The following is a 25,606-nucleotide window of genomic DNA, read 5'->3' on the forward strand; positions in this document are numbered from 1 at the left end:
TTCCAATGGGAGAGTAAATCAGATTGTAAAGGGCGCATGTGAGCAAAATCCCAGGGAACCAATTCCAGAGTTGATGTCATGGACCCTAGAACCTGTAAGTAATCCCAAACCTTCGGAGGATGCTTGGCAAGAAACGCTCACACCTGACCTTGCAATTTGACCACACGATCGGACGTAAAGAAAGCTCTCCCTTGTCCCAAAAATTCCAGAGACTGGGAAGGGACAAGATGACTCTTGGCCATGTTCACCACCCAGCCTAGCGTAGTCAACAACTGCATTTCTTGCTGGACTGCCCGCTGACAAAGCATTTCTGATTTTGCCCGGATCAGCCAATTGTCCAAATACAGATGCACTAACAAACCCTCTCTGTGGAACTGAGCCGCCACCACTACCATGATCTTGTTAAACGTCCTGGGGGCTGTAGCGAGACCGAAGGGCAAGGCTTAAAACTGGAAGTGCTGACCCAACACCACAAACCTCAGAAACTTCTGGTGATCCGCTCAGATCCCGATGTGCAGATATGCCTCTGTCAGATCCAGAGACTCCAGAAACTCCCCTGGCCGCACTGTCGCAATTACCGATCATAACGTTTCCATGCGAAAATGTGGAATGTGAAGACACTGGTTGACCCGTTTTAAATCGAGAATGGGCCAGAAGGACCTCTCTTTTTTGGCATGATGAAATAAATGGAGTAACGTCCTTGACGTTGAGCCAACCGGGAAACTGGGACAATGGCGTCAAGAGCAAGGAGGTGCTGCAAGGTCTGCTCTACATCCACCTGCTTTGTTGTGTATCAGCATGGAGATATCAAAAACAGTGGATGCACGTGGCATGCAAAATCTAAAGCGTAACCGTGTCTTATCACCGAGAGAACCCACTGGTCCGACATGATCTTGGTCCACTCCTCGATAAACAGAGACAGTCTGCCCACTACCACTGGAACCAAGGAGTGGACCGGCTGCCCATCATTGGGTAGACTTTCTGCTTGCGGTGGACTGGGAGGCGCCGGGTCTACCGAAACGCCGGCCCCAAAAGGACAGGGACCTGGCTTCCGGCCGAGCAGCATTCTGCCGAAAGGATGGAGTGGACGTTCGAGGCGCTCGCGACTTGCGACTCCCCCAAAAACGGGATCTGGACAAAAAGGATCCGCTGGACCCATATCCTCCAGTTCTTTGCCAAAGAGCAGCTTGCCCTTAAAAGGGAGAGAACCCAAATGGGATTTGGATGACACATCTGCCGACCAATTACGTAACCATAACAAGCGCCGGGCCGAAACAGCAGAAACCATGGACCGAGCGGATATCCGAAGGAGGTCATAAAGGGCATCTGCACTGTAAGCCACCACCGCCTCACAAGACACCCCGCCTGGCGAGCCTCTTCATCAGATAGACCCTGGTTGGCCTGCAACTGCTGCACCCAGGGAAGCCCGGCTCTCAACAAAATTTACTACACATGGCCGCTCGGACTCCCAGTGCCGAGACCTCAAATATCTTTTTAAGCTGCAGCTCTAACTTTCGATCCTGCAGATCCTTGAGAGCCGTGGATCCAGTAACCAGGACCGTCATCTTCTTCGTGACCGCAGACACTGCAGCATCCACTTTTGGCACCTGCAGAATTTCCAACGCCTCCTCCAGTAGAGGATAAAGCTTGTCCATTGCCTTTGTAACTTTCAAACCCAAATCAGGGGTGTCCCACTCCCTAAAAAGGAGATCCGTAGCTGAAAAATGGAAAGGGAAGGAGGTAGACGGACCCCGCAGGCCCAATAAAATGGGATCCATAGATCCCAACCGAGGTTCGGCCAGAGGCGCCTCAATCCCTAATTCCCCCAAAATAGTGGGAATAAGGGGGCCCAGTTCCTCCTTGCGGAACAGATGGACCACCTTAGGATCATCTCCCTCGGCCTGGGACCCTCGACCAGCATTTTGCTTGTGGTTCCCATCCCCCTCTACCCCCCTCAGGGGCTGGGTTGAAATATCCTGACCATCTGGATCTACATCCTCCAGGGACGTGTCTGAAGTCTCCTACGGACGTATAGCCCAGACAGGGTGCTTAGCCTTGGGGGCCCCCCCTTGTCCCTCAGACCGAGGCCGCTTCCGAGGCTGAGACGGTGGGACAGACAAACTCCCCCGTCAGTCTCTTGTTTTTTACTGAGCTTCTTGGCCTTAAAGGCCTTGAGCATAAACAAGACAAAGTCCGAAGTAAATGACGAAGAACCACTAGAATCTGTATCTGTAGGGGTCCCCCTGTGCAGCTGAGACCAGCCAAACTGGAGATTTTGGCCGCGGAGTCAGCTGCTGCAGCAATAACGGCGGTGAAAGATTCCCCTCCCCCCCGCTATCTGATCCACTGAGGAGAATGCAGACAAGATGGCGTCATTTCCCATGCTCGGCAGGAGAGGCATTGGGGACAAGAGAAGCAGGGCTGAAAAGCCCATAGACACCGTCCAACCCCGGAGGACCACCCTTCTGGGACTACCAGAGGGTCCTTCACTGCCGGGGATGCAGGCTGAATACAGCCCATCCCTTGAAAGCCGGCTGTGACCAGAGCCGCATGCCTGTCAGGCTGCCCTGCGCGGCATGAGTCCGTTTCCTCGAGAGACAAGAAAATGCAAACTGAAAACAAAGAAACAGAAACGCGCCAAGCTACCCACTCCCGAGCCGCTGCCGGCAACAAGTAAAAGAGAGAGAGCCCCGAAACAGAATGCCTGCCCAATCTTAAAAATATTTATTTATTTATTTGTTTATATTTTTTTTTTTTCAAACCTGACATGGTGCCTGCCAATCCTGACGCTGAGGCGATCCCGTTGGGGTGAGTGATCCGGGCTCCCCGGTATCACCCCAAGCTCTAGTGCACTGGTGGTAAGAAAAGGGCCCTCGACCCTAAGCCACTGTCGACGTACATACAAGGAGGGATGGTCCCTTCAGAACCTGGCCAGCTCCCGGGAGCCTGACGGAAGCCCTTCGCGCTGAATTTTGTTTCTCTTTATTTTGTTTTTTTGGGGGTTTTAACAACTTTAACAAAGGAAAACAAAAATTCCTAGCTGTAATTCCTCACAACTTTTTTTTTTTTTAAGGAACTAGTACAGACTGTGAGTGTTGCACCCCTACCATCTGCTGGAGACAGTAATACTGGCAGACTGTGGGAGCACCTGGGTATTTAAGGCAGAGTCTGTCGAAACTTGCTCTGTCTCCATCTGCTGGTGGGGAGGCAAAACCTAGGAGTCTGGACTGATCCGGGTAAGTACAGGGAACATGCCAATGCTGGTGGATGCTGCGGACAATGGCCGATGATTATTCAGTATGCTGGAGAACATATACGTCTTGTAAAGATGATTTCCTAGTTTGATACTCTAACAACGATTCTCTTGGAGAGTGAAGAGCTCTTTTATATGCATTGCGTACTACTGACAGGGGATAACCTCGATCGAAGAATCTTTTCACCAAAATGTATGCTTGTTGTCTGAAATCACTCAGGGATGAACATATGTATCGGATGCGGAAATACTGACTTACAGGAAGTCCATAGAAGTACCCATCGTTAAATACTGCGTATCAGCGCAGTACAACTTTACACAATAGCGTTGGACCTTATTAGATATGGCTCCAATAAGTAACCCCCATACTCTCTCCCCCCCCCCACTCCCCCTCCTTTTTCTCCAATAATGTTATGTGTATATTCAAATAATCCCCAGCATTGTTTTGCATAATGTTTTCCCAGTTATAATGTTCCATGTTGTTCCCCTCTCCTCCCCACAATATTATTTAATTTGATTTATACCCCTATGCTTGCCCCCAGAATACCTCAATAACCTATATCTCCTACCCCATACATCACCTAAATCAAGTTTGCTGTAATCTGATATGCTAGCTACCCCTCTAGCTCTTTGCTCCCCTCCCTTAGCTCAATGTTCAAGTTATATCTAACCTGGTATGCTACCCCACCCAAGTTTTTCGCTCCCCTTTCTTTGTACAATGTTCAAGTTACATGCTGATATGATGTATCCATGAATACCGGTATAAAAAAAGCCTTTAAATAAATAAATAACTAAATAAATAGATAAAGTACTTGAGGTAGAGACACTCGGTGTTTACTTAAGTACAAGGAACAGAGATGGATTTTTTAATTATCCACGGAATCTCCACAAGGCATGAACGATAACATCGAGTGGATGCCATTGATTTAAAACATCTTTCTTTGGTCTCTCATTGGTTATACACAATTCTATCCCTGATTGGTCAGCACATAAGTCAGATGTGCCCTTTAAAAACGTCAGTTTCAAAATGGCAAATCCTTGCTGAGACGCTGTAGCTACATTGCAGCAGCCAGAAAAAAACCCTCTTATTTTAGACACGTATGTTTTGCTTAAATAGAAAAAATATAAGAATTTCATTGAGTTAATATTTACGCTTTGTGTTCCTTTGTAGTTAAATGAACAGCCCCTGACGAAGTCCTCGAAACATGTGTCGTGTCGGGCGTTGCAGAGCTGATACATCCAAGGCTCCTGCGTTCCTTTCAAAGGATAAGTGTCTCTTTAGTATATAGTATGGGGTCACAGCTATAAAATGTTTAAAAATAAGTGGCATCTATAGTCATAAGTGTTTCAACCCCATGATTAAATATATTGAGCAGGCATCCCAGCTACACTTTGCAATAATGAAAAGTTGCATCAATATAAGTGAACAGTTTATAAGCGCTTTTTGAGCTCATGCCTTGCTTATTTATGAGGGTTCACACTTAAACCTAAAATATTTGGCTCTCAGGTGTTTGTGTGGTTCCCTACTTTGTCATATATATTTTTACTACATATTAGACAAGTTCTCCTTTTCATATTAGATTAAATACATGCACAGCAAGATTTGTTTCCTTCCCCTTAATCTTTTTGCCACCAGTGCCTCTTCATGGTCCTGAAATAAGTTATCACTTGTCTCTTTCTTATATGCAGTTATAATGAATAGGGACAATCCAGCCCATCATTACTATTATCCCTCCTAATTAATGGACTCCTGCCGTAATAACGAAGAGAACTGTGTATAGGACAAGGCTTCTCCTGTGAAATTCTCCCCCCCACACACACACACACCCCCCCCCCAGTAAAATATATGCCATGGCCCAGTACCCAGGAGTATAAAATAGAAATATATCTTTCAAGGAGAAAAGCGACAACAGTAAATGTAACAATCACCAAATAGCAGGTTGTTGTTTGACAGCATTGCCGATAATACAGTTATTCTACAAATCAATATAAACACTGACCTTGCTAATGCTCCTCTCAGCAGTATCAGACTCAAATGATTCTTTGGGGAAATAATGCATAAAGCCTACAGACAAAGCTGAGAGTCCTTCATCATTCAATTTATTCACATTAGCTCCATTATCGAGGAGAAGATTGATGATGTCATACTGGCAATTTGCCTAAAAACAACAATATTGATTAGCTACATACAATAACAGCCTTTGTTCTGCATGTTCTCTCATATGCAAAATTTCAGAGTCTTGTAAGTGGTAAAATATCTTGAGACACTGCTAAAAGTAAGAGGGAATATTGAACTCTACCTCGGAGATGGTGATCTGTGCATATTTTTTGCACACTATTGAAGTACACAGACTATAGAACTCTGTGAAATATATAATTTATATAATAGTTGTGATCTATTTGGAAATTTAGATGTATGATTCAAGTTAATGAAGACTGTCAATATGTCTGTAGACCTCAAAATCATAACCGCTTGGACATTAAAATACCACAGAAGACTATGAGGTGTATATTCAGTGCCTTTTATCTGGCTAAGTTTGGATTTTGTTGGACAAACAGCAGGATTTGAAAATCTCTATATACTGACCAGCTCTGAGACAGCCGGATTACACGCTATTTGGCTAGCTCAGGGGTTGGGTGGAGTGTCAGCATTCCGGGATAGGGCAATTATCAGACTAAACTGGATAAATGCCAATTTTCAGTGTTATGCAGCTAACATAGCCAGATAACTTTAGAACTGCCAAATAACAGTCCTAAAGTTAACCATATAAACTTGCCCATGAATATCCTAACAAAATTAGCCAGATAAGCTTATCCAGCTAACTTTGGTGGCTTGACAGTGGCTGAAAATGGACCCTTATATAAAAATTACAGATGTTTTCTTCTTTTATTTGTTAATACCTGCAGCAAGTGATACAGTACACCAGCCACAAAAGATACAAGCACACATTTTGGATGAGAAAATGACCAAGCTGAGCATTTCCTCCAGTCTCACATACAAAACAGAGTGCACAAAATGTTCAGTCAATCATTTGACTGGCCAATGGATGCTTTATATGTCATTTTTACATTCCTTTATCATTAAATAATGTATCTTTTTAAAAAGTTAATTGAAATTTCACATTTACAAATCCATGAAATATCTTCAAACTGAAGCATCATGGACCAAACATACATTGATTATACCATCTCCTTACCAAGAGAAAAAAAAAAAGAAGAGATTCTAGAATTGTGTGCCAATTTAGAAGAGTATATTTTATGAAGAAAAAAAAATTCATGATAATTGGGAGTATGCAGTGGAAATATTTTCATTACAGTTTGTTCATTCATTTGTAAGGCACTTCCATTCATTCTTTAATTTTAAATGAAAAAAGTTTTGTTTTAGTGGTTTATTTAACTGATCTGGAAAGGAATACGACGAGTGAGGTTATCAAATTTGCAGATGATACAAAATTATTCAGAGTAGCTAAATCAAAAGAGGATTGTGATACATTACAGGAGGACCTTGCAAGACTGGGAGATTGGGCATTCAAATGGCAGATGAAATTTAATGTGGATATGTGCAAGGTTGTTGCATATAGGGAAAAATAACCCTTGCTGTAGTTTCACGATGTAGGTTCCATATTAGGAGCTACCACCCAGAAAAAAGATCTAGGCATCATAGTGGATAATACTTTAAAATCGTCGGCTCAGTGTGCTGCAACAGTCAAAAAAGGCAAACAGAGTATTAGGAATTATTAGGAAGAGAATGGTTAATAAAACGGAAAATGTCATAATGTCTCTATATCGCCCCATGGTGAGAGCGCACCTTGAATACTGTGTACAATTCTGGTCGCCGTATCTCAAAAAAGATATAGTTGCGATGGAGAAGGTACAGAGAAGGGCAACCAAAATGATAAAGGGGATGGAACAGCTCCCCTATAAGGAAAGGCTGAAGAGGTTAGGGCTGTTCAGCTTGGAGAAGAGACGGCTGAGGGGGGATATGATAGAGGTCTTTAAGATCATGAGAGGTCTTGAACGAGTAGATGTGAATCGGTTATTTACACTTTCGAATAACAGAAGGACTAGGGGGCATTCCATGAAGTTAGCAAGTAACACATTTAAGATTAATTGGAGAAAATTATTTTTCACTCAACACTCAATAAAGCTCTGGAATTTGTTGCCAGAGAATGTGGTTAGTGCAGTTAGTGTAGCTGGGTTCAAAAAAGGTCTGGATAAGTTCTTGGAGGAGAAGTCCATTAACGGCAATTAATCAAGTTTACTTAGGGAATAGCCACTGCTATTAATTGCATCAGTAGCATGGAGTCTTCTTAGTGTTTGGGTAATTGCCAGGTTCTTGTGGCCTGGTTTGGCCTCTGTTGGAAACAGGATGCTGGGCTTGATGGACCCTTGGTCTGACCCAGCATGGCAATTTCTTATGTTCTTATGTTCTTAACATTATCATCAATGAGGGAAGCCATACAACCCATTTTGGGCTTTCAATTGGGATTTTCTAATCATTTCTAATGAAACTGGTGGGTAGATATAAAAAGGATGAAGGTATGCCAACACATCAAGTGTTGCGCTGCAGGTGGACCCTTGGCCTGGCACAGGATTGGTACGGCCCTCTAAGGCAGTGGTTCTCAACCCTGTCCTGGGGACCCCCCCAGCCAGTCGGGTTTTCATGATATCCACAATGAATATGCATGAGAAAAAATTTGCATGTTATGGAGGCAGTGTATGCACATTTTCTCTCATGCATATTCATTGTGGATATCATGAAAACCCGACTGGCTGGGGGGGTCCCCAGGACAGGGTTGAGAACCACTGCTCTAAGGGATCCCAGAGGGCGCCTGCCGCCAGGAGGCGGAGCACATGAGGAGTTTGAGGCAAACTGGAGCTTCACCAATAACGGCCTGGGGGCTCCACGGGTTGAGCTCTTGGATTCCTGGGCTGCCTGGGCTTAGGTGGGCCTCTGGGGGTCTCCCAGAGAGATAACAGAGAGGTGTGCCCACCAAGAGTAGAGGTGCGTGGCTGACAGTGAACAGACGAGCTAGACTGGAACAGAGAGTACCGGAGACCATGGGTATGAGGCAGGAACTGAAGGTCCTCCAGGCCGAGTAGGCAGCGCCTAGTGGTCTAGTTCGAGGAAGGCCACGGGCAGCGTCAAAGCAGTCAGACCTGTTGGTCACAGGAGGAGCAAAGAGAGTGAACGAATGGAGCGCAAGGGTTAAAGCCAGGGTATCTGTCCAAGAATGGTCAGCCAAAGCAAGGTCAGTTATAGGTATCAGTCCAAGCATGGTCAGGGGCAACCAGAGGTCAGTTCCAGGTATCGGTCCAAGCGTGGTCAGAGACAAGCAGAGGTCAGTTCCGGTATCAATCCAAGTGTAGTCAAAGGGCGAGCCGAGGTCAGTACCAGATATCAGTTGAGGGTACAACCTGGGTTGCAGAACGTAGAGAGGAACTCGGAATGAAGGAACACAGGAAGGACCACAGAAACGCAGGAGCAAACTCAGGAACACTGGAACAGGCACAGGAACGCAGGAGCAGGAACGGGGACGGCAACGGTCATCACACAATGTGTGACAACCCATTTGCCAAGGCAAGGAAGTCGGGTTTGGGCACGTCCTTAAATACTGGCCTCATGTGATGTCATCATCCGGCACCACAAAGCGGTTTACCCCGTGGGCCCTTTAAGAGGCTGCAGGTCCCACGTGCACACGCCTAGGGGCAAGGGGCCAACCACAGACGGAACGTGCAACATCAAGATTATGTCAACGTGGCACCAAAAGCGACATGAAAGGCCCAAGGTCCTTCAATGGGGCAAAATGGTACCAGCAGTGGCAGGAGTTCTGCAGGGTACCAGAGGAGCAAATGAGCAGTTAGACTGGACACATCACCCTTGTGCTTCAAATGTAGGGCAAAGGGCACCAACAACAGTAGCAAAATGGCACCAAGTATGGCACAAATAGCTCAAGACACCATGAAGTGAGAAAAAGTAACATAAAAGTGTTGCGCCGGAGGTGGACCCTTGGGCTGAAGTGGGGTTGACGCTACCCGTAGGAAGGATCCTATGGGTCCCCACCATCGGCAGGTGGAGTGGGCTGATGGAGGCCAGCTGGCGCTTCACCAATACCAGCCCTCGTTCCCCACGGGTTGAGCCTTTGGGTACTGGGGCCGGCTGGGCTTAGGTGGGCCTCTGTATGTCATCGTCGATGGAAAGGTAGAGAGGTCAGCCCAGAGGCAGCAACAGCAAATCTGGGCAGTCTATACTGGAAGAGGTGGAGTCCGGGAGACCTGGTGCCAATAGAACCAAAGTCAGACAGAGGGTGCCCGAGCAAGAACAGGCTGAAGCCTGAATAGGCCAAGTCCAGGATGTAGAATGAAGGGGCGTCGTAGAGCCAACTGGAGTCAGGGCCGGCAGCAATCAAGGAGCAGTGGCAAGGCTGAGGTCTGAACAAGGAGAAGATCAATGGTATAGTCAGGCCAAGCAGATTTCTGTGCTTGGAGAGGATCAGAAGCATAGTCAGGCAAAGCAATGGTCTGGGCTTGGAGAAGATTGTGGTCAGGCAAAGCAGTGGTCCGGGCTTGGAGAGGGTCAGTAGCATAATCAGGCAAAGCAGTGGTCTGGGCTTGGAGAAGATCAGTAGGTGGTCAGGCAAAGCAGAGGCCTGGGCTTGGGGAGGGTCAGTAGCGTAGTCAGGCAATGCAGAGGTCGTGTCCAAGAAGTCAATCCGAAGAAGGGCTAGGAATCAGGAACGAAGGAGAACAGGAACTGGAACTTGCAGGGATCAGGATCCAGGAACGCAGGAGAATCACCAGGAGGCAACAAAGTACACAACCAGCGTGGAGACCTGTTATAAAGGCGACTATCAGGAGCCGAGCCCGGCCTTAAGTACCCGAGCTTCGGCAACGTCATCATTCAGGGCCGCGGCCAAGTTCCCGCTGTGGGCCCGTCATAAGCAACAGTGATGCGTGAGCATGCGCCTAGGGAGGGGAGTGGCACTGAACTGTGGCGTCTCTCCACGGGCCACTCAGAGAGGCCGTCGCGGAGCACAGAGGCCTGTAGCAGAAGCTGGAGCACTGGGGGTGGCCCGAGGACGGAGCCGGCGGCCCATTGCCACCAAAGACATGGAACTAGATGTTGGATTTGGCAAAGAGAGGTGAGGGGGCCGGGCCGCGGGTCTGCCGCGGCCGACACACGCAACAAAGAGGGTGATAGCAAATGAAAGAGTAGCATCACATGAAGTGAAATGCAGCCACCCAGAGTGGAAAGAATGCCCAAGGCTCCACATGAGGGACAAAGGGCAGCACCCAAATTGGTACAAAGCTCTAGGAAACCTGAAGGAGACTTGATGTCATTTCTAAAGGAGTTGGATCTTTGGACTTGGAGTTGATCTTTACTGAAGGCTAAGATGCTACTGACTAGAGGCCACAAATTCTCTTCAGCCACTAGCAGTTTAATATCCTCTGAATCAGGGAATCTAGGAAATGATTCTTCTTCTGAATCAGTTTTTGAAAATACTTCCTCCACTACCTCAGAAGAAGGAATCATGGAGAAGAATGGTGTTCTGGGTGCTGCACTTCTGCAGCCCATGCCTTTTGTTATAACCAATAAAGACTAAATACCAGATAAGACCAATAATCACAAGAACCATAAGAGAACGTAGTTTAAAGAAAATAAACAAGAGATAACTGAGAGGGTAAGGCCTGGATAAAGAATATGATGGCTATGGCAAGAGCTGGCACATATTATAAAGGAAGGGATTTGGAAGGAACTTTGTACAAAACTGGAGCAGTGGAGGAAGTACCGTAAGGTACCAAGACTGTCTTGGAGCAACGGCGGCAACAGTAGCGCTGGTGATTATTTATTATATATTTAAAATATTTTTATGTTGTACCATCCTATGCTGTAGGCAGCTTACAGAACTTACAAACATAAAGATAAAACAATATAAAAACAAATTGACCAATAGGGCGTACAATAACATGTTTTAAACTCTTTAAATAAAAGATACATCAGGCAGTGCTTGTTGTTTTGCTAAAAGTTAATAATGTCATAGATTTGAAGGTCTGCAGTACCTTCTATGGACAAGGTTCAGCAAAAACTAGTGTAAATAAGTGGGTCTTCAAATGTTTTTTAAAGGTTTTATACACATGCTTGCTTTCGAAGGGAGACTGCCAATTGATTCCATAGCAGAGCTCCTACTGTTAATAACATGCATTCTCTGGATTCAGCAAGGTGAGTAATCTTGTGGCTGGGAATCTTATGGCTGGGAATATCCAACAGGCACTGTCTTTCTGATCTTAAATTTCTCACAAGTCTGTGAAGTTTGAACAACAGATTAATGACAAAAGGTATATCATTTTTGAAAGCATTGTGAATAATAGCATTTTATAAAGAATTCAAAATTAACAGGCAAACAGTGAAGGGCTTTTGAGTATGGAGGTAATGTGTTCAAAATGAGAAGTCCCTGAAACAATTCTGGCAGCAGAGTTCTGAATTGCTTGAATAGATTTGATGGTGTACAGGAGTAAACCAAGAAACAATGACTTGCAATAGTCAACACTTGGGAGAATGAAAGACTGAACCACTATACGAAAGTCTTTTGCTTTAAGTAAGGTTTTAATCGCTGCAGCATTCTGAGCTTCCAGAAAGATTCCTGAACCGAAGCTTTAGTGTGTGTTTTAAGATTGAGGTTGATAACAATGATCACACCTAAATTATGGGCTTGAGAGCTGATTGGTAGGGAGTGATCAAAGAAGTCAAAATTAGATTGAATAGGGTTCTTATTCCACCTACTAAGAAACACAACTTCAGTTCTGTTTAGGTTCAAAGAAAGTTTATTATGTGCTAAAAACAGATATGTAGGAGCAGAACAATGGAGCAAGATTAGCCAAAAAGCCCCCAAAGTATACCTCAATTTATTTTTATTTATTTATACATTCATTTAATTTTTAAATTCTGCATTTTGGCACTTTAAATCAAATTACATGAAGGTATTCTAGGTATTTCCCTGGCCCCAGAAGAATTACAATCTAAGGCCTGGATTTATAAAAATGCGGTAAGTACCGCATGCGATAGCAAAAGGGGTGTGGTTTATGCAAAAATGCAGTTTATCGCAATTTGCACTAATTAGCTATGTGAAGAGCTAAGTTAGTGCACATTGCGATAACATTATCTGAATTTGAGATAGCTGTCAGACCTGTTGTATTTCCTGCATATGACCACTGGGTGGGGGGGAAGAGAAAGAGAAAGAGAGAGAGCGAGCGAGACTGGCCATAATGTCATCCCCATAGGTGGGAATTTGTATCCCTATGGTAGGCCCACCTAGTAACTCGAGGTGGGGTTTAGGTATGAGTGTATGGGGGTTGGGGCCACTTTGACATTCTATGTGACACATACGAACTGAACAGTGGTCTCTTGTGAAGACTTGATGACCTTCGGAGTGAGGAAACTCACTCCAAGATGAGATTTGTGCAGTGTTCTCTCAACCTAGCTTGATGGACTCTCTACCTGGATAACATCAAGCTAGGTGGAGAGAACATTGTCCAAATCTCATCTTGGAGTGAGCTTCCTCACTCCAAAGTCATCAAGTCTTCACAAGAGACCACTGTTCTGTTCGTATGTGTCACATAGAATGTCAAAGTGGCCCCAACTCCCTACACTCATACCTAAACCCCACCTCGAGTTACTAGGTGGGCCTACCATAGGGATACAAATACCTACCTATCGGGATGACATTATGGCCAGTCTCTCTCTCTCTCTCTCTCAAGAGGTGTAGTTATTGCACAGCCTAACACAATTCAAAGAGGTGTAGTTAAAATCAGTGTTATGGCTGTGCGATAGCTCTTCGCAGACAGGCTAACCCAGCCCACTCTCTGCCCCTAACTCCTCCTATTTTCTGAATTTGCATCACACCATACGATATGGTGCTATCACATGCGTTAAACACGTTTTCGCATGCGTTAATGGGGCTTTTCACATGCGATAAGCCCTTAACGCGTGCGAAAACGCCTTATCGTATTTTGATAAATGACCCCCTAAGTTTGTACCTCAAGGGCTGAGGTAAGAGGAGGAAGAATGGTATTAAAAGCCAGTGAAGTGGTGCAGCGAGTGTGCAAAGCAATAGATGACCAGGACAAGAACAAGAGTCAGCAAATACCATAGGGAAAGGGGATTTGGATAGAAGCTCCAAGACAGCCAGAGTGGGGGTTGCCTGTCCCAGGCAGAGGTTTGCCTATCTAGATGATCCTACCAGTAACATATGCTTCTATCAAACTGTAAAGATCGAGTGGTACCTGCAGAGGCATGATGCAACCATACCTGCATAGCTACGTATCGCCAGGGCAAAAGCAAGAGTTGGCAAATAAAATAGGGTAAGGGGATTTGGACAGAACCCCTTATCCCTTTAGATAGCAGGAACAGTTGAAGATGCATTTTAAGTTACCACGTCTGACTTGTATCAGCAGCAGCAGCAGCAGCAGTGGTGCTAGCAATTATTAAAAACTAAAACAATCAGGGCAGAGCAACTCAGAGAGAAGAGTTGCCATAAAACACCAATGGTGTATCCAGGATTGAATTTAGGCATAAACAACATAGGCAAAGGCCTAGGTCACCAAATTCTGAAGGTAACCAAAACATGAGATTGCCCCACTGCTCTTTCATTTCATGGGTGAAATCCTCCTCTCCCAGTTCTGCCAATGGGCACAATAATCATAAATCTGGTCCTGGGTGTACCTCAAGAGCTGAAGCAAAGGAAAACTGGTATTAAAAGCCTGAGGAGTGGTGGAGGAGGCATAAAAAGTAATGGGTGGCCTGGACAAAAGCAAAAGTTGGCAAGTACCATAGGGGAAGGTGATTTGGAAGGAACCCTTAGCAGGAGTAGGGAAGGAAATGCCCAATGTACCAATAACTGGCCTGGAATATCATCAGCAGCAGTGGCACTGGCAATTATTAAAAAATGAAATGATAGGAGTAGACCAACTCAGTGAGAAAGAGTATCCATAAAACACCCAAGGGTTGAGATGGAGGAAGAATGGTATCAAAAACCTGAGGAGTGGTTCAGCAGACTGCAAAGCAACAAATGTTCAGGGCAAGTGCCACAGAGGAAGGGGATTTAGAAGGAACCCCTTAACAGAAGCACTGGAAGAAGCAACCTATACTACCAAGACTGGCTTGGAGCAGTGGCGGCAGCAGCAATGGCACTGACAATTTAAAATAAATAAATAAATAAATAAACAGAAGGAGAAGAGCAATACAGCGAGAAGAGAAACCACAAGGTGTACCTTGAGGGCTGAGGTGGAGGAAGAATGATATCCACCTGCACCCAAGGAGTGGTGCAGCAGGAACACAAAATAACGGATGGCCAGGGCAAGACCAAGAGTCAGCAAGTACTGTAAAGAAAAGAGATATGGACCGAAGCTCGAAGATGGCTAGAATGGGGGATGTCTGCCTTAGGAGAAAGGACTATTATGCTTCTGTCAAACAGTAAAGAATGAGCCATGCAAATGTTATTTATGCATTACCGGTATAGTGAAACTGTAAATGACTCATTAAATCAGTTATGGTTCCAACTGTTACTTGTATAACTATATATGCGCATACATGCTTGCACATGTACAAACTGTGAACTGCGCAACTTCGACTTATCTGGAAAAGTAGTGGCACTTATCCGGATAAGTTCTGATTTATGTGACTAAGTAGTGGCACTTAACCAGCTACATCTGAAAAGCTCTACATTTCCTTCTATGTAGCACTTTTCGGACTTATCCAGGTATATAAGATAATCAGAAAAGTCTTAAAAAAAGTCACTATTTATCCAGATAAATTCACATTTGTCCATGCAAGTAGTGGCAAAGGTGCTACATAGCCGTATAGGTCAGAATTTAGCCAGATAAGAGCGCATAAATGAAATAATGTGTATTTATGCTTCAAATTTTGAAGGAATATCTGAATAGATTTTACCCATATTATTTAGATGTATGTAACCCTTGTAAGCTAGCTTTTACGCTCATAAGTCAGGGGATTATATAACATGTGTGAGACAAAATTATCAGTTTTACCAATTATTTCTGCTAGTTTGTCCACTCCATCCACAGCTCATGAAGACACTCCTGGATCTTCAGCCTTAAGTTCCCCCATGTCACCAGATTCCTCACCCAATCATTTTTTCACTTTTAAGATAGGAAAATTAGTTCTTACCTGCTAATTTTTGTTCCTGAAATACCACGGATCAGTCCAAACAAGTAGGTTTTGCATCCCTACCAGCAGATGGAGGCAGAGAACAAATCTTTAAGGCACTGCTAACTAACCGAGAGTACCACCTGCAGTCCCTCAGTATTGACCTGTACCCAAGACAAGATGACTGCCTCATCAAACCCCAATAAACCTGGGGCAAACAAATACTTAAAGGCTGGAGCCCCCTTAACATAAAGCATATACCAAACTATGTACACTTCTCATTAATCTGAGTATATCACATACCAGCTCAGCAACATCCAGAAATGAAGAAGTCTTTGAAAAGATGGGGACGGGTCTCTGGACTGATCCGAGGTACTTCAGGAACGAAAATTAGCAGGTGAGAACCAATTTTTCTTTCCTGTTTGTACCCCAGATCAGTCCAGACAAGTGGAATGTACCTAAGCCCCTCTATTCTTTTTAAGTTCAAATCTTACTTAAACAAAAGACAATACAAAGTTAAAATAGTCAATAATGAATCTAAGGCCATTGATCTTTCACGAGGTGTTCCACAAGGGTCCTCTTTATCCTCAACACTTTTTAACATTTACCTACTGCCTCTCTGCCACCTTCTATCCAAACTTAGTCTTCCATACTTCATATATGCAGACGACGTACAAATACTCATTCCCATTATAGAGACTGTACCCAAAGCCATCAGCACATGAGAAATGGCCCTCTCTGCAATCAACGACCTCCTCACCAACTTTAACCTTGTCCTCAATGCAACTAAAACCGAACTCATGTTAATATCTCCACAACACATCACTAATAACCCTCACACACCCCAGATGCCCCATCCTTCTGCATCCTTTACACAACATGTAAGAGATCTAGGCGTTACATTGGACAACCAAATTAACCTTAAAAAAATGTATTAATACTACAATCAAAGAATGCTACTTCAAACTCCACACACTAAAAAAATTAAAACCCCTCCTTCACCTCAATGATTTCTGGACAGTACTCCAGTCCACCATTTTTTCAAAAGTTGACTACTGCAACGCCATACTCCTGGGCCTTCCCAAAAACATGGCATACCCCCTACAGATGCTACAAAATGTGGCAGCACGGATCCTCACCGGCACCCGCAAAAGAGAAAACATCACCCCTATTGAGAACACATCACCCCTATTCTTGAGGATTTACATTGGCTACCAATAGTATACCGAATACAATATAAAACCCTGACCATCATACACAAATCCCTACATAATCAAAGGATGCAATGGTTCAATGGTTCACTAATTTTTAGCACTTTCACAAGACCCATCAGAACACAATACCTAGCAACAGTATGCATGCCATCCCCTAAATCGACATACTTCAACACCACAAAACAATGTGCACTATCTATTGCTGGACCAGCACTCTGGAACACTATGCCAACTGACTTAAGACAAGAACTCTGCCCCAAGAAATGTAAACAAAAACTCAAGACTTGGTTATTCAAGCAAGCCTATAACTAAAATTTTCCAATAGATGCATCACTTCTGCCCCTCCTAACCCCCCACCCCCTCCACTACCCTTCCAAATCCTCCTTCCCTCTTCCAACCCCCCCCCCCTTTTTATACTCATTTTCCACATATCCCCGTTAACCCCATCCCCTCAATTCAATTAAAGTTCAACCTCACCTCTCCCTGACAACTTAACCTTAACCTAATTCCTTTGTTCTTAATATTATTGTTACATTATTACGTTGTTGCTCTTAAACATATACATTGTTACCTTTTACGACTATTCCAAATATTATATCTTTTAATCTATGTTCCTTGTACACTTAAACATAACCTTACTATCTTAGCCTACTGTTCCAAATATTATATGTTTTATGTTTTAATCTATATTCCCTGTAAAGCCATGTTATGCTACATTAATGTTCTATGTAAAACGATATGATATTCCCAACGAATGTCGGTCTATAAAAATGTTAAATAAAAAAATTAAAAAATATTCTGAGGAGGAACTCGAAAGACCCATACACAAAACACTTTCCCCAAAAGACACTTCCTCCAGCGCCCACAATCCAAGCGGTAATGTTTGGTAAAAGTGTGACATGAAGACCACATCGCCGCATGACAAATCTGTTGCGTAGAAAGCAGTTGACACTCTGCCCACGAGGTTGCTTGCGCCTTAGTGAAACTCCTCTGGCACCAACTGGCCTTCACAAATGTAAGCCAAAGCTATTGTCTCTTTCAGTCATCATGAAATAGTGCCATTGGACGCCTTATTTTCCTTCTTAGCACCACTGCATAGGACAAAAAGATGATCAGATCTCCAAAAGGCATTTGTTGCCTTAAGATATCGCAAAAGACTTCTGCGCCCATCCAGCAAGTGAAGCTCCCTCACCATAGAAGCATCCACAGACAAATACAGCAAGTAGGGATGTGAATCGGTACCAGATCATTTCTGGTATAGGGTTCATAAAAAAACTGCAGGAAATCTTCGTTCCCGCGGTTCTGGGTGTTATTTTCAGCTGTCACAAGCCGGAAAAAAAAAAAACCACCGGACCCTTTAAATTTAATTATTTAGAATTCCCTACCCTCCCGACCCCCCCCCCCCAAAAAAAAAAAACTTTTCTAAAGTACCTGGTGGTCCAGCGGGGGTCCCGGGACCGATCTCCCACTCTTGGGCCGTTGGCTGCCAGTAAACAAAATGACGCAGATGGCCCTTTGCCCTTACCATGTGACAGGGACTATCGTTGCCATTGGCCAGCCCCTGTCACATGGTAGGAGCAATGGATGGCCGGTGCCATGCTTTGATTAGTGGCAGCTGACGGCCCGAGATTAGTGGCAGCTGATTGCCAGCGCCATTTTAATTAGTGGCAGCTGACAGCCCGAGAGCGGGAGATCGCTCCTGGGACCCTGCTGGACCACCAGGTACTTTAGAAAATATTTTTGGGGGGTCGGGAGGGTGAGGAATTCCAAATAATGAGATTTACACAGTCAGGGTGGGTTTGGGGGTTATTTTTGAGTGCCCTTTCTTCCCACCCCCCCCCCCAAATAATAAGAGAACCCCACAAAATTTTTCCTATCGCTTTCGGGGACCACCCGATATTTGATGAGTTTGAAAATATCTTCAATATTTTCAATCATCAGAAAAATGATTCACATCCCTAACAGCAAGGACAGTAACTCAATCACCAGGTTAAGGTAAAAGGAGGAAACCACCTTAGGCAAAAAAAGAAGGAACCGTATGTAAAGAAACCTCTTTCTCCGAAAACACAGGAAAGGTTCTCTATACGACAAAGCTTGCAGTTTGAAAATCCTTCTAGCTGAACAGATAGGCATCAGGAGAACAGCCTTCAGGGTTAAGTCCTTTAGAAAATCCCTCCTAACCAGTTCAAAGGGAGAACCACACAGCACCCAAAGAACTAAGCTCAGATTTCATGCTGGACAAATCTTCCAAACGGGAGGATGCAAACATTTTGCCCCTTTGAGGAAAAGAACCACATTTGGATGATACGCAATGGTCTTCCCTGAATCCTAGCTCGAAGGGAACCTAAAGCTGCCACCTGAACCCAAAGGGATTCATAGGCCAAACTGTTAGTCAAACTGCTTTGCAAAAAGGCTAGAATCTGCGGAACATCAACCTTCAGAGGCTGCACCTTATTCTACAAATACCAGGATTCAAAGACTCTCTACACTTGGACATAATCCAAAGACATGGAAGGCTGCCTTGTCTGAAGCAAAGTCACAATCACAGGCTCTGAATAACCTTTCAAGTGGAGCATCACCTCTGAAAGGCCAAGCCGCTAGATAGAATTGATCCTCCCTGTCTGAAAATACGGGTCCCTGCCGCAATACCCCTGGGCCAAGTGAACAGGACCGTCCACCACCAGAAAAAGGTCCACAACCCACGGTCGGTGCAGCCACTCGAGAGCCACCAGAATCACTCTGCCCAAATGAAGCTCAATGAGCCGCAGCACTCAACCTATGAGAGGCTGCAGTGGAAAAACGGACAGCAACAGGTGTGTCGGCCACGGGAGAACAAGAGCATCAACGCCTCCCTTCTACAACTAAAAAACCGATCTATCTTCACATTTCCTGAAGTTGCCATAAGGCCCATCGCTGGCCTGCCCAGCCTGGCCTGAGTCAAGGAGAAGGCCTCCGCCAAAAACCCCCACTCCCCCAGATCCAGACATTGCCTTCTAAGGAAGTCCATCAGCACATTGTCCACCCCGGCTAGATGGAAAGCTGCTACACTTGCCAGATGTTTCTCATCCCAAACAAAAAGTTCTTGTGCCGCCAGTGCTACTAGATGACTCTTCGTTCCACCCTAACAGTTGATATACACTACTGTCGTCGCATTGTCTGAAAACACTCACACTGCCTTATCTTGAATGAGGGGGAGGGGGGGGGGGGAACTCCAATAAGACTCTGCGCATTGCCCTGGTTTCCAGCCAATTGATGGACCAGGTCACCACCTCTGAAGACCACTGCCCCTGGGCCGATTTTCCTTGACACATTGCCCCCCAACCATAGAAGCTGACATCCATAGCCACCACCACCACCCAATTGGGCTCTTTCTGATCCATCCCTTTCTTGAGATTGTGCCGAGACAGCCACCACGAGAGACTGGAACTGGCATCCTCTGGCAATGGCAATGAAAGCTGAGTTTCCTCCGAAAGCGGATTCCATTGGGATAACAATGCCCTCTGCAGTGGGTGCATGTGAGCAAAGACCCATGGAACTAACTCCAGTGTAGAAGCCATGGAACCCAGGACCTGTAAATAATTCTGGACCCTGGGAACCCAAAAGACGCATCAGCCGAAGGATCTGACTCTGTAACTTGATTACCCGTTCTGTGGTCAGAAACATCTGAGTATGGAAGCATGCCCTCAGATATTCCAATGACTGGTTCGACTTTAAATGTCTCTTTGCCAGATTCGTCACCCAGGCCAATGAATCCAGGGGCTGCCGGACCCGCTGGACTAAGTGATAACACTCCATTTCTGACTGCCCATACTAACCAATCGATCAGGTATGGGAGCACCAGGATACCTTCCTTCCTGTGTGCCACCACCACTACCACTATCACCTTTGTGAATGTGCACAGCGCAGCCACCACTCCAAAGGGAAGGGCTCAAAATTGGAAATGCTCCCCCAGGAGCCTGAACCTCAGGAACCACTGATGTTCATCCTAAATGGGGATATGGAGATAAGCTTCCAACAAGTCCAACAATGCCAGAAACTCCCCTTTGCGCACTGCTGCTAACGCCATGCACAACATCTCCATCTGAAATCACAGCACCCGGAGGGCAGCATTGACCTTCTGCAGATCAAGAATGGGCTGAAAAGTTCCCTTTTTTTGGGCACCACGAAGTGCACAGAGTATCAAACTTGCCGGCGTCCCTGAGCGGATGTGAAAATTCCAAGGCATAGCCATCTCTCACCACCTCCAGGACCCACTGGTCTGACGTGATCTTGGTCCACTTCTCTTAAAAGAGGGACAACCTTCCTCCCAATAGCCTCTGGAGAGAAGCGGACCAGCCCACTTTCAATGACCAATCTTACTTTTGCCTCCTCCTTTGGGCCTACCGTCCCTCGGAGGCCTGTGTTGGGCTCAAAAAAACTGCTGCCTGCCCGAACTCTGCTTTTACACCTCTGGTCCCGAGCTCCTGCTAGCACAAAACCGCCTCGCATCTCGGAATCGAGCTCGTGGAGGAAAAAACTTCTTGGGGGTTTTCTTGTCCTAAGGCAACATATTACCCTTCGACTCCCCCACTTGCTTCATGAGCTGCTGCAAATCCTCTCCAAAAAGCAGCTTTTCCTTGAAGAAGAGGTTAGACAGCTGCACATCCGTCGAGCAATTTAATAGCCATATGAGTCTCCTCGCAGCTACCGCTATCTTCTGGCGGAAGTCTGGATCATGTCATACACAGCATGAGCCACAAAGGCCAGTCCCGCCTCCAAGCGGGTTGCCTGCGCTGCCTCAGCCGCAGTTCCTTACTGCTTGTGTGCCTTCTGCACCCAGAACACATAACTGCATCAAACTTCCGCACACTGTGGCAATAAGACTCCAAGCTGAAACCTCAGACTGTCTTTGAGCAGGATCTCCAGATTCCAAGCCTAGACATCTTTTAGAGCTGCCGCTCTGGCTACCGGAATGGACGTTTTCTCCAGGACTCCAAGATCTGTTCCAGCCAGGGGTATAGCTTCGCCATAGCTCTCGCTATCTCCAGGCCCGCCTTGGGAGATTCCCCCTCCCGATCTACCAGTATCTTCACTGTCATTGGCAACAGAAAGATGTTAGGGGGTCTCCTTAAACCCTCCAGGACTGGGTTACCCCTTCATTATCCCAGTCCTCCCAGGTATGTTCCAGCAAGGGATATAGCTTAGCCATAGTTCTGGCTACATTCAGGCCTGCTTTGGGATATTCCCACTCCCAATCCACTAACTTCTTCACCTCACTGGTAACCAGACAGATATAAAAAATCACTAGCACTGCTTCAACAGTGCTGTTTCCCACCCCAAGCCTTCCCCAGTGCAGAGAAAACTCAGCAGAGCACTGCCTCTCCTTCTGGCACAGTGAGAATGAGACCACTGCAGCACAGAGATCAGAAGCAGCCTAAAACCAGAATATAATACAAAACTTTCAAAGCTTTTTTTAAACTCTGAGAGAGCTTCTAAGCACATGTTCTTCTCAACAAGGAGCTAGGGAGGAAATTACCAGAATTTCTTGTAAATGCTCAGAGTTTACAGTGAGAGGATGTCAGCATCATATGATAGCTATAAGCTAGTTAACAATATGCTGTACCATGATTTATCCACTGGATAGTTTCTTATTCAACTTGTCCTGCCTTTGCTCTGACATGGTGGTGAGGTCTTACAGGCAAGAACTGGTTGCTATAGTTACCAGTTTTTATTTCTCAGCAGTACAGAGCCATAGAATTCAATGGGCCATGGAAATGAATGAAAACATAAACAAATGAGAGAAATAAAAATGTCATCTGTGGAGCACCCCTTTTTTTATGCACAGCCACAAATGAAACAAATATGGACTCATTTGTTGTGTTTTACCCATTTGTTTCATACAAATGAATATTCCTATTGATAATGTTATTGTTGCAGTTGCTAAGAAGGGGTCTTTTGGTGGGTACATTTGGTCTGGAGGGGTGAATAAGTGTGTGTGTGTGTGTTACAGTTTCCATGGAGGAGGGTGTTACAGTTGCTATGTGTACCCACTTGCTATGTTGCTATGTGTACCCACTTGCAGATGACACAAAATTGTTCAGAGTAGTTAAATCACAAGCAGATTGTGATAAACTGCAGGAAGACCTTGTGAGATTGGAAAATTGGGCATCCAAATGGCAGATGAAATTTAATGTGGATTAGTGCAAGGTGATGCATATAGGGAAAAATAACCCATGCTATAATTACAAAATGATGGGTTCCATATTATGTGCTACAACCCAAGAAAGAGATCTAGGCGTCATAGTGGATAACTCATTGAAATCGTCGGTTCAGTGTGCTGCGGCAGTCAAAAAAGCAAACAGAATGTTGGGAATTATTAGAAAGGGAATGGTGAATAAAACGGAAAATATCATAATGCCTCTGTATCGCTCCATGGTGAGACCGCACCTTGAATACTGTGTACAATTCTGGTCGCCGCATCTCAAAAAAGATATAATTGCGATGGAGAAGGTACAGAGAAGGGCTACCAAAATGATAAGGGGAATGGAACAGCTCCCCTATGAGGAAAGACTAAAGAGGTTAGGACTTTTCAGCTTGGAGAAGAGACGGCTAAGGGGGGATATGATAGAGATGTTTAAAATCATGAGAGGTCTAGAACGGGTAGATGTGAATCGGTTATTTACTCTTTCGGATAATAGAAAGACTAGGGGGCACTCCATGAAGTTAGCATGTGGCACATTTAAAACTAATCGGAGAAAGTTCTTTTTTACTCAACGCACAATTAAACTCTGGAATTTGTTGCCAGAGGATGTGGTTAGTGCAGTTAGTATAGCTGTGTTTAAAAAAGGATTGGATAAGTTCTTGGAGGAGATGTCCATTACCTACTATTAAGTTCACTTAGAGAATAGCCACTGCCATTAGCAATGGTAACATGGAATAGACTTAGGTTTTGGGTAATTGCCAGGTTCTTATGGCCTGGATTGGCCACTGTTGGAAACAGGATGCTGGGCTTGATGGACCCTTGGTCTGACCCAGTATGGCATTTTCTTATGTTCTTATTACAGTGTGAGGAAGGGTGATCAAATTTCTGTGTTTCTGTGTATGTGTGTGAAAATTGCTTTGAGGAGGGGTTAGAGTGTGTGTGTGTTTTAGTTGTTCTGGGTTATGTATGTGTGTGTAAGTTCATGCTCCAATTTCTCAGGATGAGGTGTGGGAGAGTGTTACAGTTTTTTTGTTGGAGGTAGAAATGTGTGTTGCAATGTTACAGTTGTTATGTGGAGGCTGCAGTGTGTTACCTATGCTCTCTCCCCACCACACTCTTGCACTATCTCCATTCCCCTGTACTCAGCCCTCTCACCTCCTTATTCCTCATTGTTCTTTCTTCTCACTACACACTTTGGGGCTGATGTAATAAGGTACACTAATGTTAGTGCAGGTCTTTACTCCTGTTTTATTGTGCATTTTTCTGTGGTAAGTTTACTCTTCTATTTTAACAGAGGTTTTAACTCCTAAAAAATGAATGCTAAACCAGGAGTAAAAATCAGTGCTAAAATGTGTGCAGAGCATACAAATCCCATGTAAAAGAAGGCATTAGTTATTCACCAGCAATTCAGGGAGGTGCGTTAAAGGCCAGACAGCTTAAAGCACATTTTTTTAATACTGGAAATTTAATTACCAGAGCAAGGCAGAAGTAAAACTTAACTCACATTTCTGGTGGCCATGTTATACTATTGCTGTGCCCAGTGTGATAGTTTCTAGCTGCTTCTATCAGACTGAGTACAGCAATAAAATTACTTTGGCTACCAGAAATGTGAGTTTAGTCTACCTTGGACCCAGTAGTATAGTTTTTCAGTGTAAGCTCTGTAGACCGGCACCTACAGCAGAACAGTACACTGATGCTGTGCATTCCGATTTTGGTGTACTATTTATCTGTAGATGTCCAGCCCAGGGAGGGGGCCCTTACACTTTGTAAGCGCCAACTTCAGAATGCAAATTCTTGCATCCAAAGCCAATTTGGCAAGGGTTGGCAAATAAAATCAAAGCCCGACCTCTCTGGGGTGGGCACCTACAACTGGCTTAACATTTTAACTCTCTAGAGAGGCGCCTACAGTTGAACTGGACACCAAAGCTGAATACACAGCACCAAAGTACCCACTTCAGAGAGCTTATGCTTTGGTTTTTCTTGCTATGCCTTGCCAAAATGGCATTGCATGTGAAATTGGTGCTGTGCATCCCAATTTGTGGGCACATTCTCTCAATCAAGGCCATTTTGACAAGGAATGGCAAGTAAAATAATAGAATAAACTTTCTGGGGAAGGCATCTACAGGCAGATGAACAAAAGCACAGGCTGACTGGGTGGGCATCAACAATGGAACAGTACCCACTTTTGTCCTGTGTGCACGTATCGTTAAGGAAAACAAAACCTGTAACTGGTTCCAGCCTCAGACAGTTTTCATTGGAAATTTAATTCCTGGGTATGAGGTGGAGTAAAGTCTAATTTCTTCTGGCCAGTGTGTTACTCTACCTCAGCCCTAGGAAGATTTAGATCTGCAATGTACATTCTCTGGGGCTGGAATCTACAGCTGAACAATGCATAAGATCTCTGGGAAGGGCACCTACAGCTGAATAATATGCCAAAGTGAGAAGCACAACACCAGAGAGCTTATGCTGGAAGTATAACTCTTCTTAGGTCAAAGGTGGAGCAAATTCACATTTCTGTTGCTGTGCCCAGTGTGGTAAAAATAGCTAGAAACTACCACATGGGCACAGCAATAGAATATCATGGCCATCAGAAATGTGAATTACATTTTATTCTACCTCAGGCCAAGGAATTAACCTGAAAATCCACACTAGTGCTTTAAAACAGGAATAAGGAAGTAAGTGCTTGAAGCTGGAAGGAGTGTGACCAAAATAGCCTTGCATGTAAGATTGGCACTGGGCATTCCAACTTGGGCACAATCTCGAACGCAAGACCATTTGGGCAAGGCATGCCATGT

The 25,606-nt window shown here is 44.8% G+C and overlaps 1 protein-coding gene across 4 annotated transcripts in view; it reads right to left on the reverse strand.

The window, feature by feature from the left end:
• Nucleotides 1-25,606, reverse strand: part of ANKMY1 (ankyrin repeat and MYND domain containing 1) — a 278,322-nt gene that overhangs the window by 156,652 nt on the left and 96,064 nt on the right. For all 4 annotated transcript variants that reach the window (XM_029616456.1, XM_029616458.1, XM_029616457.1 and 1 more), the window contains one exon: nucleotides 5,254-5,412. In XM_029616456.1, the coding sequence (XP_029472316.1) occupies nucleotides 5,254-5,412 (159 nt within the window). The remainder of the gene's footprint in view (nucleotides 1-5,253; nucleotides 5,413-25,606) is intronic.

This window comes from Rhinatrema bivittatum, chromosome 9 (genome assembly GCF_901001135.1).
Source record: "Rhinatrema bivittatum chromosome 9, aRhiBiv1.1, whole genome shotgun sequence".
Lineage (NCBI taxonomy): Eukaryota > Metazoa > Chordata > Amphibia > Gymnophiona > Rhinatrematidae > Rhinatrema > Rhinatrema bivittatum.